This window comes from Amborella trichopoda, chromosome 7 (genome assembly GCF_054954075.1).
Source record: "Amborella trichopoda isolate Santa Cruz 75 chromosome 7, AtrichopodaSantaCruz75HAP2 v2.0, whole genome shotgun sequence".
NCBI lineage: Eukaryota > Viridiplantae > Streptophyta > Magnoliopsida > Amborellales > Amborellaceae > Amborella > Amborella trichopoda.
In genome coordinates this window covers 18392118-18409300 of record NC_142342.1, presented here as the reverse complement: position 1 = coordinate 18409300, position 17183 = coordinate 18392118, and the positions used below count along the sequence as shown (strand labels likewise).

The window sequence follows — 17183 nt, the reverse complement described above, 5'->3', positions numbered from 1 at the left end:
CTCCATGATGGTTCTAAACTCAATTGTCAATACCGACAATGAAATTTGAAGCTAAAAAGCAGTACATATTTTGCATATCTATGAACAATCAGTTTTAGGGAAAATAGATATTCTAGATACAATGCTATAATACACACTATTTTTTGGGGGGTTAATTATTTTCACAACTATAATAGTCAACTTTGAGATGATCGGTTTGAAGGATTTTCGAAACCTGTAACTTTCGATGAGTTTTAAAAAAAAGATTTACTTATTTTTATTGGACTACAACTCTATCTTAAATTTTTTCACAACTATAATAGTCAATGTCGAGATGATCAATTTAAATATTCTCCTTTACCACAATAATTTTCAGTGAGTTTTGAGACGAGGCGCTACTTATTTTTCTTAAGCAGCAGCCCTATCAAAATATTTTTTTATTAATCAAACCACCAAAGTAACTACCCAATTGCTGCAGTTGCGTTGGAGACGCTTAAACATCAATAACCACGATATTAACAAACAAAAACGACAATTGATGACGAAAAGTCCAAGTGGTTGGGTTCGCAAGAGAGAGTGAGGGGTAAGGAAAAACTTTCCCCTTTTTCCCTTCTCTTTCGCTCTCTTCACTTTCTTACTCCTCTATCTCCACTGTCTCATTCCTCTCTCTCTCTCCACTTTCTCACTCCTCTCTCACTTTCTCCCTCCTCTTTCTCTCTCCACTTTCTCACTCCGCTTCCCACTGCCCACCATTTTTGAAGACGACCCAAGACCAGAGCGAAGGAGGAATAATAAAAAAATGAAATAAAGAAATCCTGTGTATTTCTTCCCTTCCACTGTTGCTGCTCTTCCCACAGAATCTGAGTCAGCGGAGCCTCTCAGTTGGTTGTCATTCCCCTGTCATCTCTTTTTGAAGCAAAACTGTGTCTCTCTCTCTCTCTAGATCTGCCTCCTTTTTCATTATGGAGAAGTGGAAAAACGGGAGAGAGAGGGAGACAGGCGATGGATACCATTTGCGGTGAATGAGGGTTGGTGGCTTGGGAGGAGGGCGTCAATGGGGGCGAGGCCATTCTGTCTCATCGTGCCCCGTCGAGCTGATGAAATGCAGAGGTTTAGCTCTCTCTTGGATGGATTTCCGTGAAACCTGGATCTCGCTGATTGTGATGCTTAGATCATAGCCATGATGCAGCTGGCTCTGATAATGTGCTTGTTGTTGCTTTCTTGGCCATGCCTGCTTCATGGTGGGTCTTCCTTACAAGGTTGGTTACTCACCTTACCACTTATGCTTTCACAGTTGTTTTTGCTGATATGAGAGAGAGAGAGAGAGAGAGAGAGAGAGAGAGAGAGAGAGAGAGAGAGAGAGAGAGAGACTATGTATTCCCTATATTTCCTGCTTTTACTGCTATTCTGATTCCGTCAAGGTGGGATCTGTTTGGTATTGTGTTTCTTGAGTTCATTTTAAGTTATTTTGCTGTTTTTAATGCAGTGGACAACTCTTGTTTATTATTTTTGTTGTTTGTCCCCAAAATCGGTGCATCATAATGGGGAAGTAACTAAACTGTGTTGGTTTTTCACTTTGATGATGATTTGTTAGCGGAAACTAGAGGGAGAATCTCAAATGCCGAAATCACATTGATACTTTAATGTGTTGCTTCTAAGCTAAATAACTGTGATTCTGCATTTGCAAAAGAGAAATAATGGTCATTGGGATATGGATTTGGGGCTACGGGTGTTAGTCTCTTTGTGATACTTATCTTCAAGGTACCAATTCAACTAATACTTTTTCTTGTTTGGTGAGTAAGATGGGTTTGATCCCACAACCACAAGGCTGCAGCAAAAGCGAGAGCTATGGAGTTGAACCCACCGGCTCAAGTAGTCTAATGAGCCCCTTTGGGCTCTTTAATTAATGACTGGTCTCTATCTACTCCTTTCTCTTGTCCAACATTAGAAGCTAGCTCCTTTCCAAAAGAAAAGAAAATTAATCCTACCAACTGTTCAGTCCTAAATGAGAGAATGCACCCAATAAGATACTTATCAGGAAAACAAGAGGGAAGGATTATATTACTAATGAGATAATCCTTGCATGTTGCAACTATATATCAGCAAGTTTAAATGAAATTCCTAAACTATATCCAACACCTTCCCTAATAGGTCCTCTGCAAATAATCTGCTAACCCTCTTTTTTCCCATAGTTGGACCAAATGCCATAGCACTTCCTTGAACATCCCGGATTTTATGCTCAAGTGCCGTTTCTATTATTATCACTATTTTTAACTAGAATATGCAATTGACCCGATATATATGGTTTGACCTTCAGGGGCTAGTCATTTCAAATTGAGAAGTTGATTTTAGGAACATGTGATTCCACCTATCACTTTCGGCCCAATGGATGGAAGATTGGGTGAATGCACGATGGATATGGAAAGTTTAAATTAAGCACAAATTTCTATCGTCGTCCAACATTCTATAAATAAATTGTTCTAAGTTCTGGCATTTGTGGGCATGTAGTTTCTTTTTTTAATGAATTGTCTTGGTTCATTCAATGCTGCGATCAATGTTCAAGAAGGCGGATGCGGCCGCCTAGGCGGGCACCCAGATACTTGGGCGGCCCTAAGGGAAGGGGGTTGGTTAGGGGCCATATGTTGTTTTGTATGTGTGTTTTGTGAATGTGTGTGTGTGTATGTGTTTAGTGTGTGTATGTGCATGCACACATATGTGTGTGCATGAGGTCTCGCATGATATTCTTAAAGACCATCCTCTTTTTATATATTTTTTTTTTTTGGATCTGTATTTGTGAGGGAGACGTCTCAAACAGTTGGAGGATATATCGAGAGAGAGAGAGAGAGAGAGAGAGAGAGAGGGACCTCACATTGAACATTTGGAGGCCAATTTCTTCTTCTTACATGTAAAGAGGGAGCATATGGATCCATGTGTATCTTTGTGTGTTTGAGAGAGAGAGAGAGAGAGACAAAGAGAGAGTGAGAGAGAGAGAGAGAGAGGCAATACTAGGCTTTATTTTTGTTTAGGTTGATTTGATTTTTTTTTTTTTTAAGGGATGGCACTAGGTGGGCGCCTAGACCGCCTAGGTGCCTACCTTGAGCTTGCCTAGGTGGCAAGGCGGCCGGATTTTCGTTCATTGGCTGCGATTTTGTTCCAAGTTTCATTGACACCTCTTAGGATTAGATCATGATTCCAGAACTTAGGTTTCACCTTTTGAGCAATAGTTGCCCCTATCATGCATTAAGTGAGTGCCTTCTAATATTTATGGCATCATTTATGGTTATTGTAGCTGATTTATAGAGTTGGACATCTGTTCCAACAATGGGTGTGGTCTAATTTTGATGGGTTCCTTTTTCAAATTCTTTGGTTGACTTTTATAAAAAGCATAATGCATGGGAAGAAGGGGGATAAGTTGTGTTTGTCAACCTCCTTTTTTGGTAATTGGGTCTGTTCACTTTCATTAATGTCGTGTCCTAGAAGATTTTTATGCACTAAACTAAAGAAAAAAAGCTTTGCATTGGACCCTTCAATTACTTGAAATTTATTTATTAGAGACAGTTAATGGATCACATTTACAACAGACTAATCTAGCAAATTTAGCATTGCATTTATGGAGTGAATTATGGTTTGATCCTTGAGGATGGTGTGGAGATATACTGTCAGCAATTGGCGATAATTGGATGCGGAAATAGAAAAAATAGCTTTGCATTTGACCCTTCAACTACTTGAACAAATGAGCAATTTATTTATCAGAGACAGTTAATGGGATCACATTTAGGACAGTCTAATCTAGCGCATTAGACATTGCATTTATGCAGTGGAGATATAATGTCTGCAATTGGATACGAAAATAACAAATTTTTTTGTTTATTGATAATTAAGAGTTTTTTTTTTTTTTTTCTGAATGAGTGTTTGACTATAATTAATAGTCTTTCATTGCTGTGAATATATGTCTTCTACTTATACCGTAACTACAGACAGCTGAGACATATCATCATTGACAGAGAGGAGAGAAGAAACAGAAAATCAAACATGATTAAAACCAAGCAGAAAGAGGGCAAACTAGCTGCCATAAATTTTCTTACACTTCTGTTCTCTAAAACTGCTTGTTTGGCCTGTAGATCTTCACTGTCTGCTTCCCTAAATGTGCATCAAAAGGGTGCATCACATGTGCTAGCTATGAGCAATATATCCTCAAAATGTTCTGCCATCTCTATAGGTATGGTTTATCCCCATTGGCCAATCTTATCATATTGAGAGGATCCCTTTCTACAATAAATGGACTCAAGGTATGTAGAGACATCTCCCTATAAAACCACTGTATAATATGCAATACGTGCTGGACATGAGAAGGATGTCCTCATCTTTCCTGCGCTATCATTGATTGGAGTAGTGCAGTTGTTGGTGCAGCTAGATCATATAGTTGCAACCCAAGCCCATAACTAATATGTCCTATTCTTATAAATTTGGAACTACTCATTAACCTTAAGAAGCAACCCAAAGCTACTGTGCAATAGCCATGGTATGGAAAAGGGAATGTGTACTTGACTTTGAATAGGCTAACACATTCTGACCTGGGTAATGTGAACAAAAAAATGAATCCTCAGGTGCACGTGAAATATATTTAGTGAACCCATTTCAATGGCCGGTATTGTAGGAATGTTAGCAGGGGATGCTTAAGCGAGATCTGATGATACATTTATGAGATTTTTGATATAGCCATGTTAGAAACAAAGCAGCAAGCAATATAACTTCAGTATAAATCAACAAAAACACCAATTTTGAGGCTATATTTTAAGTTTATCAGGGCGGATATATTTGCCTAGACAGCCTCTGATCCCCTCATATGCACTTTGTTGGGAGCACAAATAAGTGATATGCTTGTATTGGGCCTATTCAAGCATATTCAAGTGTATTATATCAATGACGAACTTGCGTTCATCTTATTATTACTAGTGTATCTTAAAAAACAAACAGCGTCTTTGAGATTTCTTTTTTTTTTAAACTTTATCGTCATCATCATCCGAGCCTTATCCCAACTATTCGGGGTTGGTTACACATATCCATATCCTGTTTCGCGATTCTGCTCTATCAAGGGCCATACCAACTCTGAGTCAGTCTTAAAATATGTTTCCACATACTAAGATGTTGTGCATTATTAGAAATGGGAATGGGCTAGGACACACCTAACATCTTGGAAGCGTGGATCCAAAGTATTATGGCTGTGGACCAAAGGCTCCCATTATAACTGATGCAGCAAGTAGTACCCTATATTTTGCCTAGACAGCCTTTGGTTCCCTTATATGCTCTTTTGTGTAAGTACAAAGGGCCTCATGCAACAGCCTGCCATGTTCAAATACATTATATCTATGATGAACTTGCCATTCATCTTAGGCTTACTCGTGTATCTTCAAAAACATGGTCTTTAAGATGACTTAGTGAAACTTTGTAAGAAAACTATTTACCACATACCAAGCTGCTGTGGATCATTAGAAATGGGTATATGCCAGGACATTGAATGTATTGGAAGTGTGGATCCAAGGTATTATGGTTATGGGTGGTGCAGTTTGTGCTGGCTTTCCATTCCATAATAAGAAAAATATCTGCAGTTAGGTGGGTTGCCTAAGGGAGTTCTTTTTTGTACTTTAGTTATAATACAAAGTTAACCTATATCAAAAGAAAAAAAAAAATCAGCTGTTATTATCATGCTTATCAGCTCATGCACCAAGAAAACTATGAAGCACAATAGATAGCGGACAACTGCAAACCAAATAAATTAATAGTGTAACACTAACCTGAAATCCATAAATCAGCCATCGAAGAGCGTATCTTTAACGAATAAAAGCTCATTTTATCCCCATTAGGTTTCACTTCAAGAGCTGTAATGATTGTTTATAATGTTGCGGTTTTTCTCAACCATTTGATCTTAAGAGAGTATGCGAAAAAGTTTATGCACTCTGGTGATATTACATATTGGCTGTTTGACTGGGCATTCTGATTTGGAATGTTCCCTTTTACTGGACCGATTTGATGGGTTATCATCGAAAGAGAGATCATTTGTGGCAGGCAGTCAATAGAATGTAAATTCAGACAGGATGATTTGGGATGGTTCTCCAAACAACAATCCAGCACGCAAGCCTCTTGGGCATGGTAGAGCCTTCTGACCAGCCATCATGTCTTCATAAGACACATCCAATATATTCCGAAGAAGGGTAGGGTTTGGTTTTGGAAGGGTTAGTGTTTGGGTGACACTAAATTGGAGAACCTACACCCTGATGTCTTTCTATTGAGAACCCTCATGGAAGCAATGGTGGACCAAATAGGAGGTGATTCTGTCTGCAGCCCACCTTTGGGAGGCCCCAACTATTCTGAATTACAGGAACTGTATGCATTACTGTTGTCCATGTTCATCCCATGGGTAGGTTTCAATAAGATGATTTGGTTGTTGTCCGGTGCTCTCGAAAGGAGCTCTAACAGTTAACCAGCTCCAAAGACATGGTCTCTATCTGTCTTATCACTTCGTCAAATGCTAAAGTGAAGAAGAGACTTTTGACCATTTATTCCTGTGCTGCCCTGTGGCAACACAGCTATGGACCTCAGTAATTCATTCATCTTTTCTTCACTAAGTTATGAACCATAGTGTTGCTTACTTTTGACTGGTCATGGGTGACATATCAAACCGTAAAGCAACTCTTTGCAGCCTGTTACTCCCCTCTACCCCAAAGCTGGCATACTCCTGTGGAGATCCTATGCTATGACCACAATTTGGAGTTTTGGACCATATAGCTTGAGCAAAACTTGTTATCCTTTGAAGGCAAAGCAGAAACTATGAAAGCAATCAAATACCAAATTTAGTCACTTACAATCTTTGAGCCAAAGCGTACAAAGAGTTTAGTGCCTTCATTATGGCAAATTTCACTCTGAACTGGCAAGCCATTCTCTCTTCCCAATCAGCTACAATCCCTAGAAGCAGGCTACATCGAGCTTAACTTGGATGGGTTTTCCCTCGAAAAACCAGGTCCTTCTGGCTGTGGGAACTCTCAGGAATCCAGATGGTCATAACATGATGTCCTTCTGGGCCTACCTTAGCATTGTGGACTTGACAATGGCCGAGTCATTAGCCATACTTGAGGGCCTTAAGAGATTGACCAAACATGGAATTCATCCCTTATTGTCGAAGGCTGACTCGAAAAGCGTAATCATGTAGGCTTCAAGTATAGCTCCTTGTCTGTGGAGACTCGAACCATCTATGATCCTATTCTGACTTTTAAAGGCCTCTTTGACTCAGATTCCGGCGCATTTGGAAGGGAGGCCTTCTTTGCAACAAATGCTCTCGAAAAGGAGGTTGCCGCTAATGGAGTCTACTCCCACTCTCGGTAGCAGCAGGGGGGACCACTCCAGGTTTTTGGTAATGGTTGCATTTCCCCATTTTTGTATAGCTTACTATCGACTGGCGGGTTTACTACAATTGTGTATACAGATTTAGTAATTCTGAGCATCTGATCTGTGGGGTGCCTTTTCTACACGTATTCCTTCTCAAAGGTGTTCTTGTAATTAGATCTTATTAATACCAAATTAAATATTCTCCAAAAGAGTATGGCATCTAGCATGGATGGAGGGCGGTCTATTTTTGTCACTTGAGGTTTGATTTTCAAGCCTTTATATGGGTTTCTGGTACCAAAACTTCATTTTCCAGAGGAGTTTTAAGGTGAGGCTTTATATAAAGCCTAGTCCTAATGCAAATCACTCCCTAAATGCTATTGATACTGTTTTTGACTAACTTAAGAGCCATTTCGAATTATCAACTGGTCAACTTGAGCATAAATCATCATAGATTGTTGACAGCTTGTCAAGAAGCTGAATTGGATGCCACAGCACCAGTTGACTTGGATTGTTTTGAATTTCAATTCCCTTCAGCCCATAGTTGTTGGAAATGCCTTCCGAATAGTTTTAGGAATCAGAATCGCAGAATTGCGGCTAGCTAGAAGATTCCTGTTTTTGGAATTAACATCCGTATAAGGCAAATTGCGGAAACGAGATTTCTACTTTATACGAATAAAGATTCGATACCAAATGCAATCGAGATCGCTACATATATGGATCGAGATTCTGTCCTTTTTGGAATCTAGTTTCTGACCTATTTGGATTTGACCCCTATGGAATCGAGATTCTTTCATATATGCAATCGAGATTCTGATAGCGTTGGAATCGAGTTTATGATTTGATGCTTCTCATATGTTTTGAATTGTTTATTTTGTAGTTCATGGCCCTATGTTTGTGTTTCTAATTTAATGGAGAGAGTATCATTATATGTGGAATCCAGATTCTTGTGGAAATTATGTGATTCGAATCTTTTTTCTAAGGAAGATACTAATTGCATTGAGAATGGAATTTCCAAATTTACTGCAAAAACCTCTTATGCCATTTGAAAATAAGAATTCTTGCTATGCCCAAGAAATCGATTTTGGTTAGAATCATAAAACCAAATGATGAAATGATTATGTTGATAAATTTGAATAATTAAACGTTTTACATTTTTTTTCTGCCCTGTCTTGCATCGTGCGCGTACGATACAAGTGACAAAGAGGGGCAACTGTAGACATCCCAATCCTGATTGAGGAAATCATATAAAACCAAGGTCCCCGGGATAGCCACCCAAATACCTAAACATCCAAAACCCGAAAAGGCCATACCCCAACACCCATGACACCTGACAGAGTTTGGCACTCAGAAAGACAATCTCAGGTGACCCTAGAAGCAGGAAACGATCCGAATTAAGAAGCTCTGAATCAAGAAATTCCAGTTTAAGGGCAACAATGCAGCAAATTGAGCCAACTACAATGAGAATTCCGCAAATGAAAGCCCCAAGATCGTTGAGAAGGCGGTTAGTAAGGTAACTAATTTGGAAACTTTGATGATGCATTTGACACTTGCGTGAGACTCTCATTAGCTGAAATTGCCGCCATTCACCCGACATCGGAATGCACAAGCAGCACTTCACATACTCCCAAAGTAGAAAAAAAAAAAGCTGACTTACACAAAATGTGACTTCATACAGTCACACAAGAGATAATATCTGGGCATTAGAGTGATGAAAATGCCCAGATTGCTGTTACAATCAATGTCAAAAGATTGCTACTCTTACTGGAGCATATTATGTATTGCTCCCTTGGGATAAACTTTATGTTAGTAACATTTTTTGGACCCAAAGTCTTGGGGCCGTTGCCTTTAGAACCTAACGATTAATCTTAAAGGAAAAAAAAAACGGACTCTCTATGTGCCTCAGATAACTTCCCAATATTGAACAAGAATTGTCCAAATTTTGGACTGTAAGAATTACGTTGTTAATAACTTGAAATCCCTTTTTTAGTGACAAGAATCAGCTGATAATACTAAGATAAATTTACTTGACTTGGCCTGGCCAATATTTAGATTTTACATTTGTGAATGGTTTATGTTAATCATAGTCACTTTCGAAAGAGACCATCAGATTAATTAGATTATTTTGTTTGGGCCCAATGGCCTAAGGATTATTAAATTGGAAGGAAAGTACTTTAAACCTTCCTTTAAAGCCACCATTTCTTCCCCTTCTTTTCATAATTTCTGATTTTTCAATTGCTAAGAAATTCTCCTTTAGATGTTACAATTAACGCTCATATACAATATGATTTTATTTTTAATTTGTTCGAAAACCACCCTTTTTTCGGACCTTAAAAGTTTAAAATTTTATAAAATCGAAAACTTTGGGTATTGGATGGGACATTAATGATGTTATTACAAAAAGTGACGTGAAGAATGCATTTCTTCATGGAGATCTGGAAAAGGAAGTGTATAAGCATTACTACATGGGTTTTATCCTCAAGGGGAGAAATGGAAAGTTTGTAAATTGAGAAAAGCTATATGTGGATTGAAACAATTCGGGCTTTCTTCAAAAAATTCAGTATGCCAATATGTTAGTTCGGATTTCAGAGCAGATCATTCAACATTTATTAAAAGAGATTCTTGTTCTACCATAATACTGATAGTGTATGACTATGATATAGTGCTCACAGGAAATAATGAAAACAAGATCCAAAACGTGAAAGATTTCTTGGGGGATTTTTTTTACATGAAGGATCTTGGTCCATTCTTTGGAATAGAGGTGGCTAGGTCTAAATAAGGATATTTTTTGTCTTAAAGAAAGTATACTTTCAATCTTCTCAATCACACAATAATGCTTAGAGCCAAACCAATGGAATCTCCCATTGAGGTAAACCACAAATTGTGATCAGTAGTCGGAGCCTCTGAGTAACGCTGGCGTATATAAGAGATTAGTGGGTAGACTTGTTTATTTTATTGTTACACTCCAGATATTAGATATGTTGTAAGTGTGGCAAGTGAGCTTATGCCTGCACCAATCTCCCATCACATGGAGGTTGTTTATCTCCTTGTAAGATATTTGAAATCTGCTCCAAGGAGAGGGCTACTTTTACCCGTCATGGGCACCTTGATTTACAAGGTTTCTGCAATGCAAATTGGGATTGGGTTGAGTATTCTCTTGATCGATGATCTACAAGTGGCTACTTTATGATAATTGGTGGTAACTTAGTCACTTGGAAGAGTAAGAAGCATAGTGTTGTAGCTCAATCTTCAGCAGAAGCCGAGTATCGAGCAATGGAAAGTGTTATATGTGAAATAATTTGGCTTCGTTCTTTTCTTCAAGAGATGGGTGTTGATGTATAAGCTCATATTCCTCTATGTTGTGATAATTAAACAACAATTTATATTGATTCAAATCCTGTATTTCATGAAAGAACCAAGTATTTCATGAAAGAACCAAGTATATTTCATGAAACAATTTATATCGATTGCTACTTTGTATGAGAAAACGTCGCTTCAAAGACAATATTTACTAAGGCCTCTAATTGAGTCCTACTAAACGATACTTTGGACAAGCTGAGTGTTTATATATATATACATGCTCTAGGCTCCAGCTTGAGGGAAAGTGTAGTGACTATAAAAGCCTTACATAATAGGTTGTGACAGCCATGTAACACTCTTGCATAATGGGCTGTAATAGCAACGTAACGATCTTGCATAATGGGTTATAACAGCCATGTAATAGTCTTGCATAATGGATTGTAACAGCCATGTAACAGTCTTGCATAATGGGCTGTAACATTTATGAAACAGTCATGCATAATGGGCTGTAACATTTATGAAACAGTCATGCATAATGGGTTATAACTCCCATAGGGATCTATGTATATATAGGGCACATTGCCCCAAGATTTGTATAGAGTGAAAAGACATGTATAGTTTCTTTATCTTGTGCTTGAATTTACTCTCTCTCTCTCTCTCTCTCTCTCTCTCCTTATAGGGAAAGAAAGAGAGTGAATGTGTAGCAAGCATTTGGAGGTCTGGCCTTCTCAACTTCCTGAACTTCTCTACTCCTCCCTTCTTTCAACTTTCTCAGTCCCCTCTCTCTCTCCTTCCTCTCTCTTCTCTGATTCTCTCTTTAGGACGAAGGGAGCAAAGAAGAGAGAGGTCAGGTTACAAGGCTCCTTACAAACGCTTCTTCTCCCCCTTGCTGTGATTTTGTTTGTCTTTAATTTTCCTTCTTGTTCTAATTGTATTTAAGCTATCTCTCTCTCTCTCTCTTGTTTGTGATTTTAAATTTCCTTCTTTTTCGAATTGTATTTAGGCTCTCTCTCTCACTCTCTCTCTAATTGTCATGGGTTTGGTTTTGAGGCGGGAAGCAAACATGTGGTGAAATGAGATTCCCCAACCATGAAACATCTTTTTTTTTTTTTGACAATAAATCCAACCATGGAACATCTTCCACCCAAAAACCAATCACATATTTCATTTTCACTAAATAGCAAAGACACTAATTTTATGTTTCCTCCTCTCAAAAATGTCTAAATGCCTCTTCTTTTTAATGCAAACATTGTGCCTCTCGTCCTCTTAATTCATAAATAACAAAAAGGCAAGCTTTCTATACTCTCTAATATTGGAAGAGTCTCTCTCTCTCTCTCTCTCTCTCTCTCTCTCTCTCTCTCTCTCTCTCTCAGTGCCTCTTCTTTTTAGTGTAAAAATTGTGACTTTCTTCCTGTTAATTCATAAAACATAAATATTGATACATTCGAATAATTAAACGTTTTACATTTAGTGAACTGGATTTCTTGTAGTGATTCAAATCTAACATGGATTTGTGAAGAATTTATCCATTTAAACCATGATTATGAGCAAGTGCATAGATATACTCCTGGAATAGAAGCTGATACAGGAAGCATTGTTGACAAGATCTATCTATTTCTAATTTTTCTTGTAATTCCTCCATTGAAAGATATTTTTTAGGTTATCAAATGATGCATAGTGCGATAAGGTCGGAACAAGCAAGATCTATAATATATGGGAATACCAATAGGATTCATTTTTTGAGAAAACAAAAAAAGAATTGACGATCCACTCATTGGAGAACTCTTTCCCGCACTTCTATAAGTGTTGGAATTGATATTCCTAAAATAAATAATCGATGTTCCTGACTTCACAGAAATGTATTATGTGAAGATACCTTGTCAAAATCGCGGAATCGGGATTTCGAATCGGAATCGTGACCTTTGGTGAGAGATTATGATAATTATGCTTCAAGCATTAAGTATCCTTAAGCTTTCCATAACTACCTGGGCTTCTCATCTCATTTAACTTTAGCAGATTATTTGCTCAAAAGAGATACATGGATGCTCAGTTTTTATTATTAGCTTATCTTTTTTATATCTATTATTTATTTATTTAAGCATCAGTTTTGATAAAATCAGCTACGGTTTGTATGTTCATCTTACAACATGTAGGGTGACTGTCCCACATCTCGTGCAGAAAGGATGTTGCATTGTAATTAAATGGCATCCTATTGTAGGAAACATTAGATCCATTGCTCATCTTTTTCATTTCAACTGAAGTTTCATTGTTGGAAGCTTCTTGGTCCTTGGCACCTAAAGTCCTAAAAATTATCGCTTTAAACTGGTTATATGGTTCATCAGTTTCATTTGGCTTGTTTGTTCAAATGGATGGATCTTAGATGAGTTATATTTTTGTGTTTTGAATGTGTTGATCTTGTGGATCTCCAGCTTTGACGTAAATGACTAACTGCAGCCCCTAGTAGCCTTGAAAATCAATGGATGAAAGTGGAGAATGAGCATGTTAGATTTTGGCAAGTCTGATATAATTTCATGTGAAGAGTAGTGTGCTTCGTTTATTTGTTTCTGCACAGACATGAAATGCGTACTTTAACTCTAAAAGTTGCTAGATTCACGTCGCCAGTTGGTACTTGATAGCATATTCATCATTGATAAACTATAATAGTATTTTGTCTATGGACTAAAGAAATTAAAAGCTCCAAGATGGACCACCTTTTCACTCTTTAGAACCTCACAGTAATCTGCTATCATATCATACAACTTTTCCAGTGCTTGCAAGGGAATTTTAAGTCTAAAAGTTGCTAGATTCACGTCGCCTGTTGGTACTTGATAGCATATTCATCATTGATATACTATAATAGTATTTTGTCTATGGACTAAAGAAATAAAAAGCTCCAAGATGGACCACCTTTTCACTCTTTAGAACCTCACAGTAATCTGCTATCATATCATACAACTTTTCCAGTGCTTGCAAGGGAAAGTTTACACCATTTTTGAGCTGTGAAGTACACCATGGATACTAATCAGTTGTTACTCAGGATTGTCTGTTTGTATTTTTTCTATTAGGAAGTGTGATAAGTGGTGTATGTATGGTGTCCATTTAAAAATTATACAAGTTTCCAAAGAGCAGGAAATATTTCCTCTCCTTGGTCTACCATTTCACGACGGTTTGTAATTTATACTTGCTTGAGCACGTCTTGGTGGCTTCACAAGAATAGTTGCCAGGGTCAACATGTAAAAATGTTTGTGTTGAAAGAAAAATCAGTATGGAGCTCAGCTGGTTTTTATTTGCCTCTGAAGATACCTTCCATTTTGACTTTCTGAATGTCATATAATTATATCAGGCATTGATAGTTACACATTTGCAGCTAATGCTTGCTTTCATCGTACTGCAATGTTAATGTAATGGCTCAAGAATATTCATAATCTTTTTTCCCTGTACCCCGCAGTATAGTATTCATGCTACCCTCATATATGAGAATCATATTTCTGCCCTATTTCTGTTGGTTGAATACTTCTCTCATTTTAACTTTAGATTTTCCATGTAGTTTCTTTCTTGTTGAATCTGCAGTATTCTTTACTTCTACGTAGAAAATTATCTTTCCTAAACTATTATTTGATCATGGTAAAATGTGAAAATTATATGCCTACTGCTCTTGAAAACTATGAATGCCACAGGAACTTATCATCCTCTACGCCATCACTTAGTTCAACAAATGGGTCATTCTTCGATCGCATTTCCACCACTAAATCAAGGTTTAAGTTCTGTATGAGACCAAATGTCTGCACTGGGATTTTTGTTCCTTTTGACATTCTTTTGTCAAAATGCTAAATATTTTTTATAACAGGATTTAGATTTCCCCATGGAAGTTCAGAGTCGACTTTATCATCACAAAGAAGCTCCGCTGGACATATACCATGGATACAACCTACCAAAGGTGATTTTGAAGTTAAAAACATTGTTACTGACGAAGTTGAAGGCTTGGAACTGTAAAAACATTCTAAGAATGAAATTTGTGCGAACTGTTTCAGAGTTTATTCCATCAATGAAATTTCAGAACTACAAAGGAAAACAAAATTTGGGACCCTCACCTGCACCTACATTCCCTCCTGAGGGTAAGTGTACTCTCCATAATAAGCTTTTCACAGATCGTTGATTTCATTACCTCAAAACATCATGTTATTCTCTTTTTTCAGGCTCTTTTGTTAGTCCCAGCAGTAACCCACCGGAACAGTACGAGATTTTACCTGGCACTGTTTCAGCCCCAACATTTACCCCTTCATATGGTAAAGTTCCTTTTTTTCTATTCGTTTTCTCCTAAATCTCTTAGAAATTACTATGGAAAAAGATATTCTGAAGGATGTGTATTCGGTGAATGTTGTTTTGAATTTTTATAAGCTGAAAACCGTTTCTTGATTGTTAGATATCATTATTATTAGCATTTATAGAAATTCTTGTGATTTTCTATCCTGTAACGGACTGGGTAGGAGCCTAGGATCTGATTCTGCAATCAATATGCAGATTGTGATCAGGTTACTTGTTCTGATCCACTCACCTCAACTCCAATTGGATCACCATGTGGCTGTGTGCTCCCCATGCAAGTTGAACTAAGCCTTGGTGTGGCACCATATGCTGTGTTCCCTCTTGTTGAGGAGCTAGAGATTGAGGTTGCAGCAGGTACATACCTGAAGCAAAGTCAAGTGAGGATTATGGGTGCCAATGCTCTCAGTCAAGATCAGGAGAAAACAGTAGTGAATATCGACTTGGTGCCACTTGGAGAGAGGTTTGATAACACTACTGCTTTACTAACTTACGATAGGTTCTGGAGAAAGAAGGTGGTTATTGATAAGATCCTCTTTGGTGATTATGAGGTTATCTATGTCCGTTATCCAGGTAGTAACCAATTTTCCTCCTCAAGTTTCCGTTTTCTCTCCTTTTCTTCCTTTATCTATATATGGATATTTGTTGTACAAATACTAAGTGTGTCATATCAGGGCTCCCTCCATCACCGCCATCCTACTCTGCGAATGGATCTATTGCGGCTGGTCCTGGTTCAATTTTTGGAAGTCATGAAGAACCTTTAGGAGTTGATGCTGAAAATAGGGGTGGAAAAATGAGTAGTGGAACAATCGCAGTTGTTGTCTTATCATCGGTCGTTGCCTTCTTGATTTGTTTTGGGCTTCTTTGTATTATTCTTTTGAAATGCAACAAGATGGGAAGATCTGCTCCTGCTGTCGGGCCTGTTCCAACATCATCTATCACCAAAAGATCTGGTAAGACCTTGTGAATGATTTTTTGGATGAAATTTTAGTGCACAAATATTTAATTTGTTAGTAAAGGCAGACATGATGATGGGCATTGTTACTATAATAAATAAATTCCTTTTGTTTTTTTTTTGGCCCCATATTTGATTGGAGTTATAAATGCATTTTGTGAGGCAATTATAACTGAAAGGTGGCGAATGATGTCCTTGACTACTTTTTTGACAACATAGTGATGGGATGTGTAGGATCATAACAACTTTGATAACTACTGTTTTTCTTTCCCTTGATTCATAATCAGATCTATAGTTTTCAAATCAGATCTATAGTTTTCAATTTATATATACTAGTTGGACTATGTACGTTGCACGTAATTTGTCATTTCAATAGAGAAATTTGCAAAAAAAAAAAAGCCGTCACTTCCTGTATAATTTTTAGTTGTTGTAAGATACAGCAGAGTAGTAAAAAACTAAATAATTGGCTTTTGAATTTTGAGACTGTTCATATTACATATGCTCATCTGCCCTTGCATCAGTCTAAGATGATCATGGGAACGTGCATCTCTACATTGTTCTTCGTTCAAAGAACTCTTCGAATTGAGCGATTTCGACCCATTTCCTGTTATTACATAATATTACTACAAATTTTGAATATGTATTGTGTACTAATTCGGTAAATCATACAACAAATAAACATATGAGTGGTTTCAGGGTTATGATCTATTTCATAATATCACTATAAATTTTAAACACATGCTGAGAATTATTTGGGTAATGTATGTGATAAATACAATATCTCCCAGGGCCCAACATATTTTGGTAGATTTTTACATGAATATAGATACAATTCTCAAAATAATGATTTTTTACGTTAAGACAAAGACTTTTAGCTAATGATTTTTTACATTAAGACAAAAACTTTTAGCATTTTTTCACAATAAAGAAAAACAAATATTATTGCAGATAAATATTGCACTACATAACAATGAAGAATGTTATTTGATTTTATGGAAGTACACCATGCATGATGATATAAAAAAAAAGAGTATACATGCATGAGGCCAATTCCATTATTTTGATAAATATTGCACTACATAAAAATGAACATATGTAGTTTGATTTCATGGAAGTACAACGTGCATGATGATGATGATGATGATGATGATGATAATAATAATGATAATAATGATAATATACTGATAATAATAATGATACTAATAATAATAATAATAGTAATAATTCTATGTGGATCCTTTATTTTAAG

The 17183-nt window shown here is 37.1% G+C and overlaps 1 protein-coding gene across 2 annotated transcripts in view; it reads left to right on the top strand.

Moving 5' to 3' along the window:
• The first annotated feature begins 765 nt into the window (after positions 1-765).
• ALE2 (Protein kinase superfamily protein) overlaps positions 766-17183 on the top strand; it is a 28962-nt gene continuing 12544 nt past the window's right edge. Inside the window, exons 1-7 of one of the 2 annotated variants that reach the window (XM_011627616.3) lie at positions 766-1238; positions 14337-14414; positions 14507-14596; positions 14691-14774; positions 14856-14945; positions 15181-15552; positions 15654-15932. In XM_011627616.3, coding sequence (XP_011625918.3) covers positions 1160-1238; positions 14337-14414; positions 14507-14596; positions 14691-14774; positions 14856-14945; positions 15181-15552; positions 15654-15932 — 1072 coding nt within the window. In that variant the 5' untranslated portion in view covers positions 766-1159. The remainder of the gene's footprint in view (positions 1239-14336; positions 14415-14506; positions 14597-14690; positions 14775-14855; positions 14946-15180; positions 15553-15653; positions 15933-17183) is intronic. The other variant, XM_088872777.1, reaches the window with a different exon arrangement.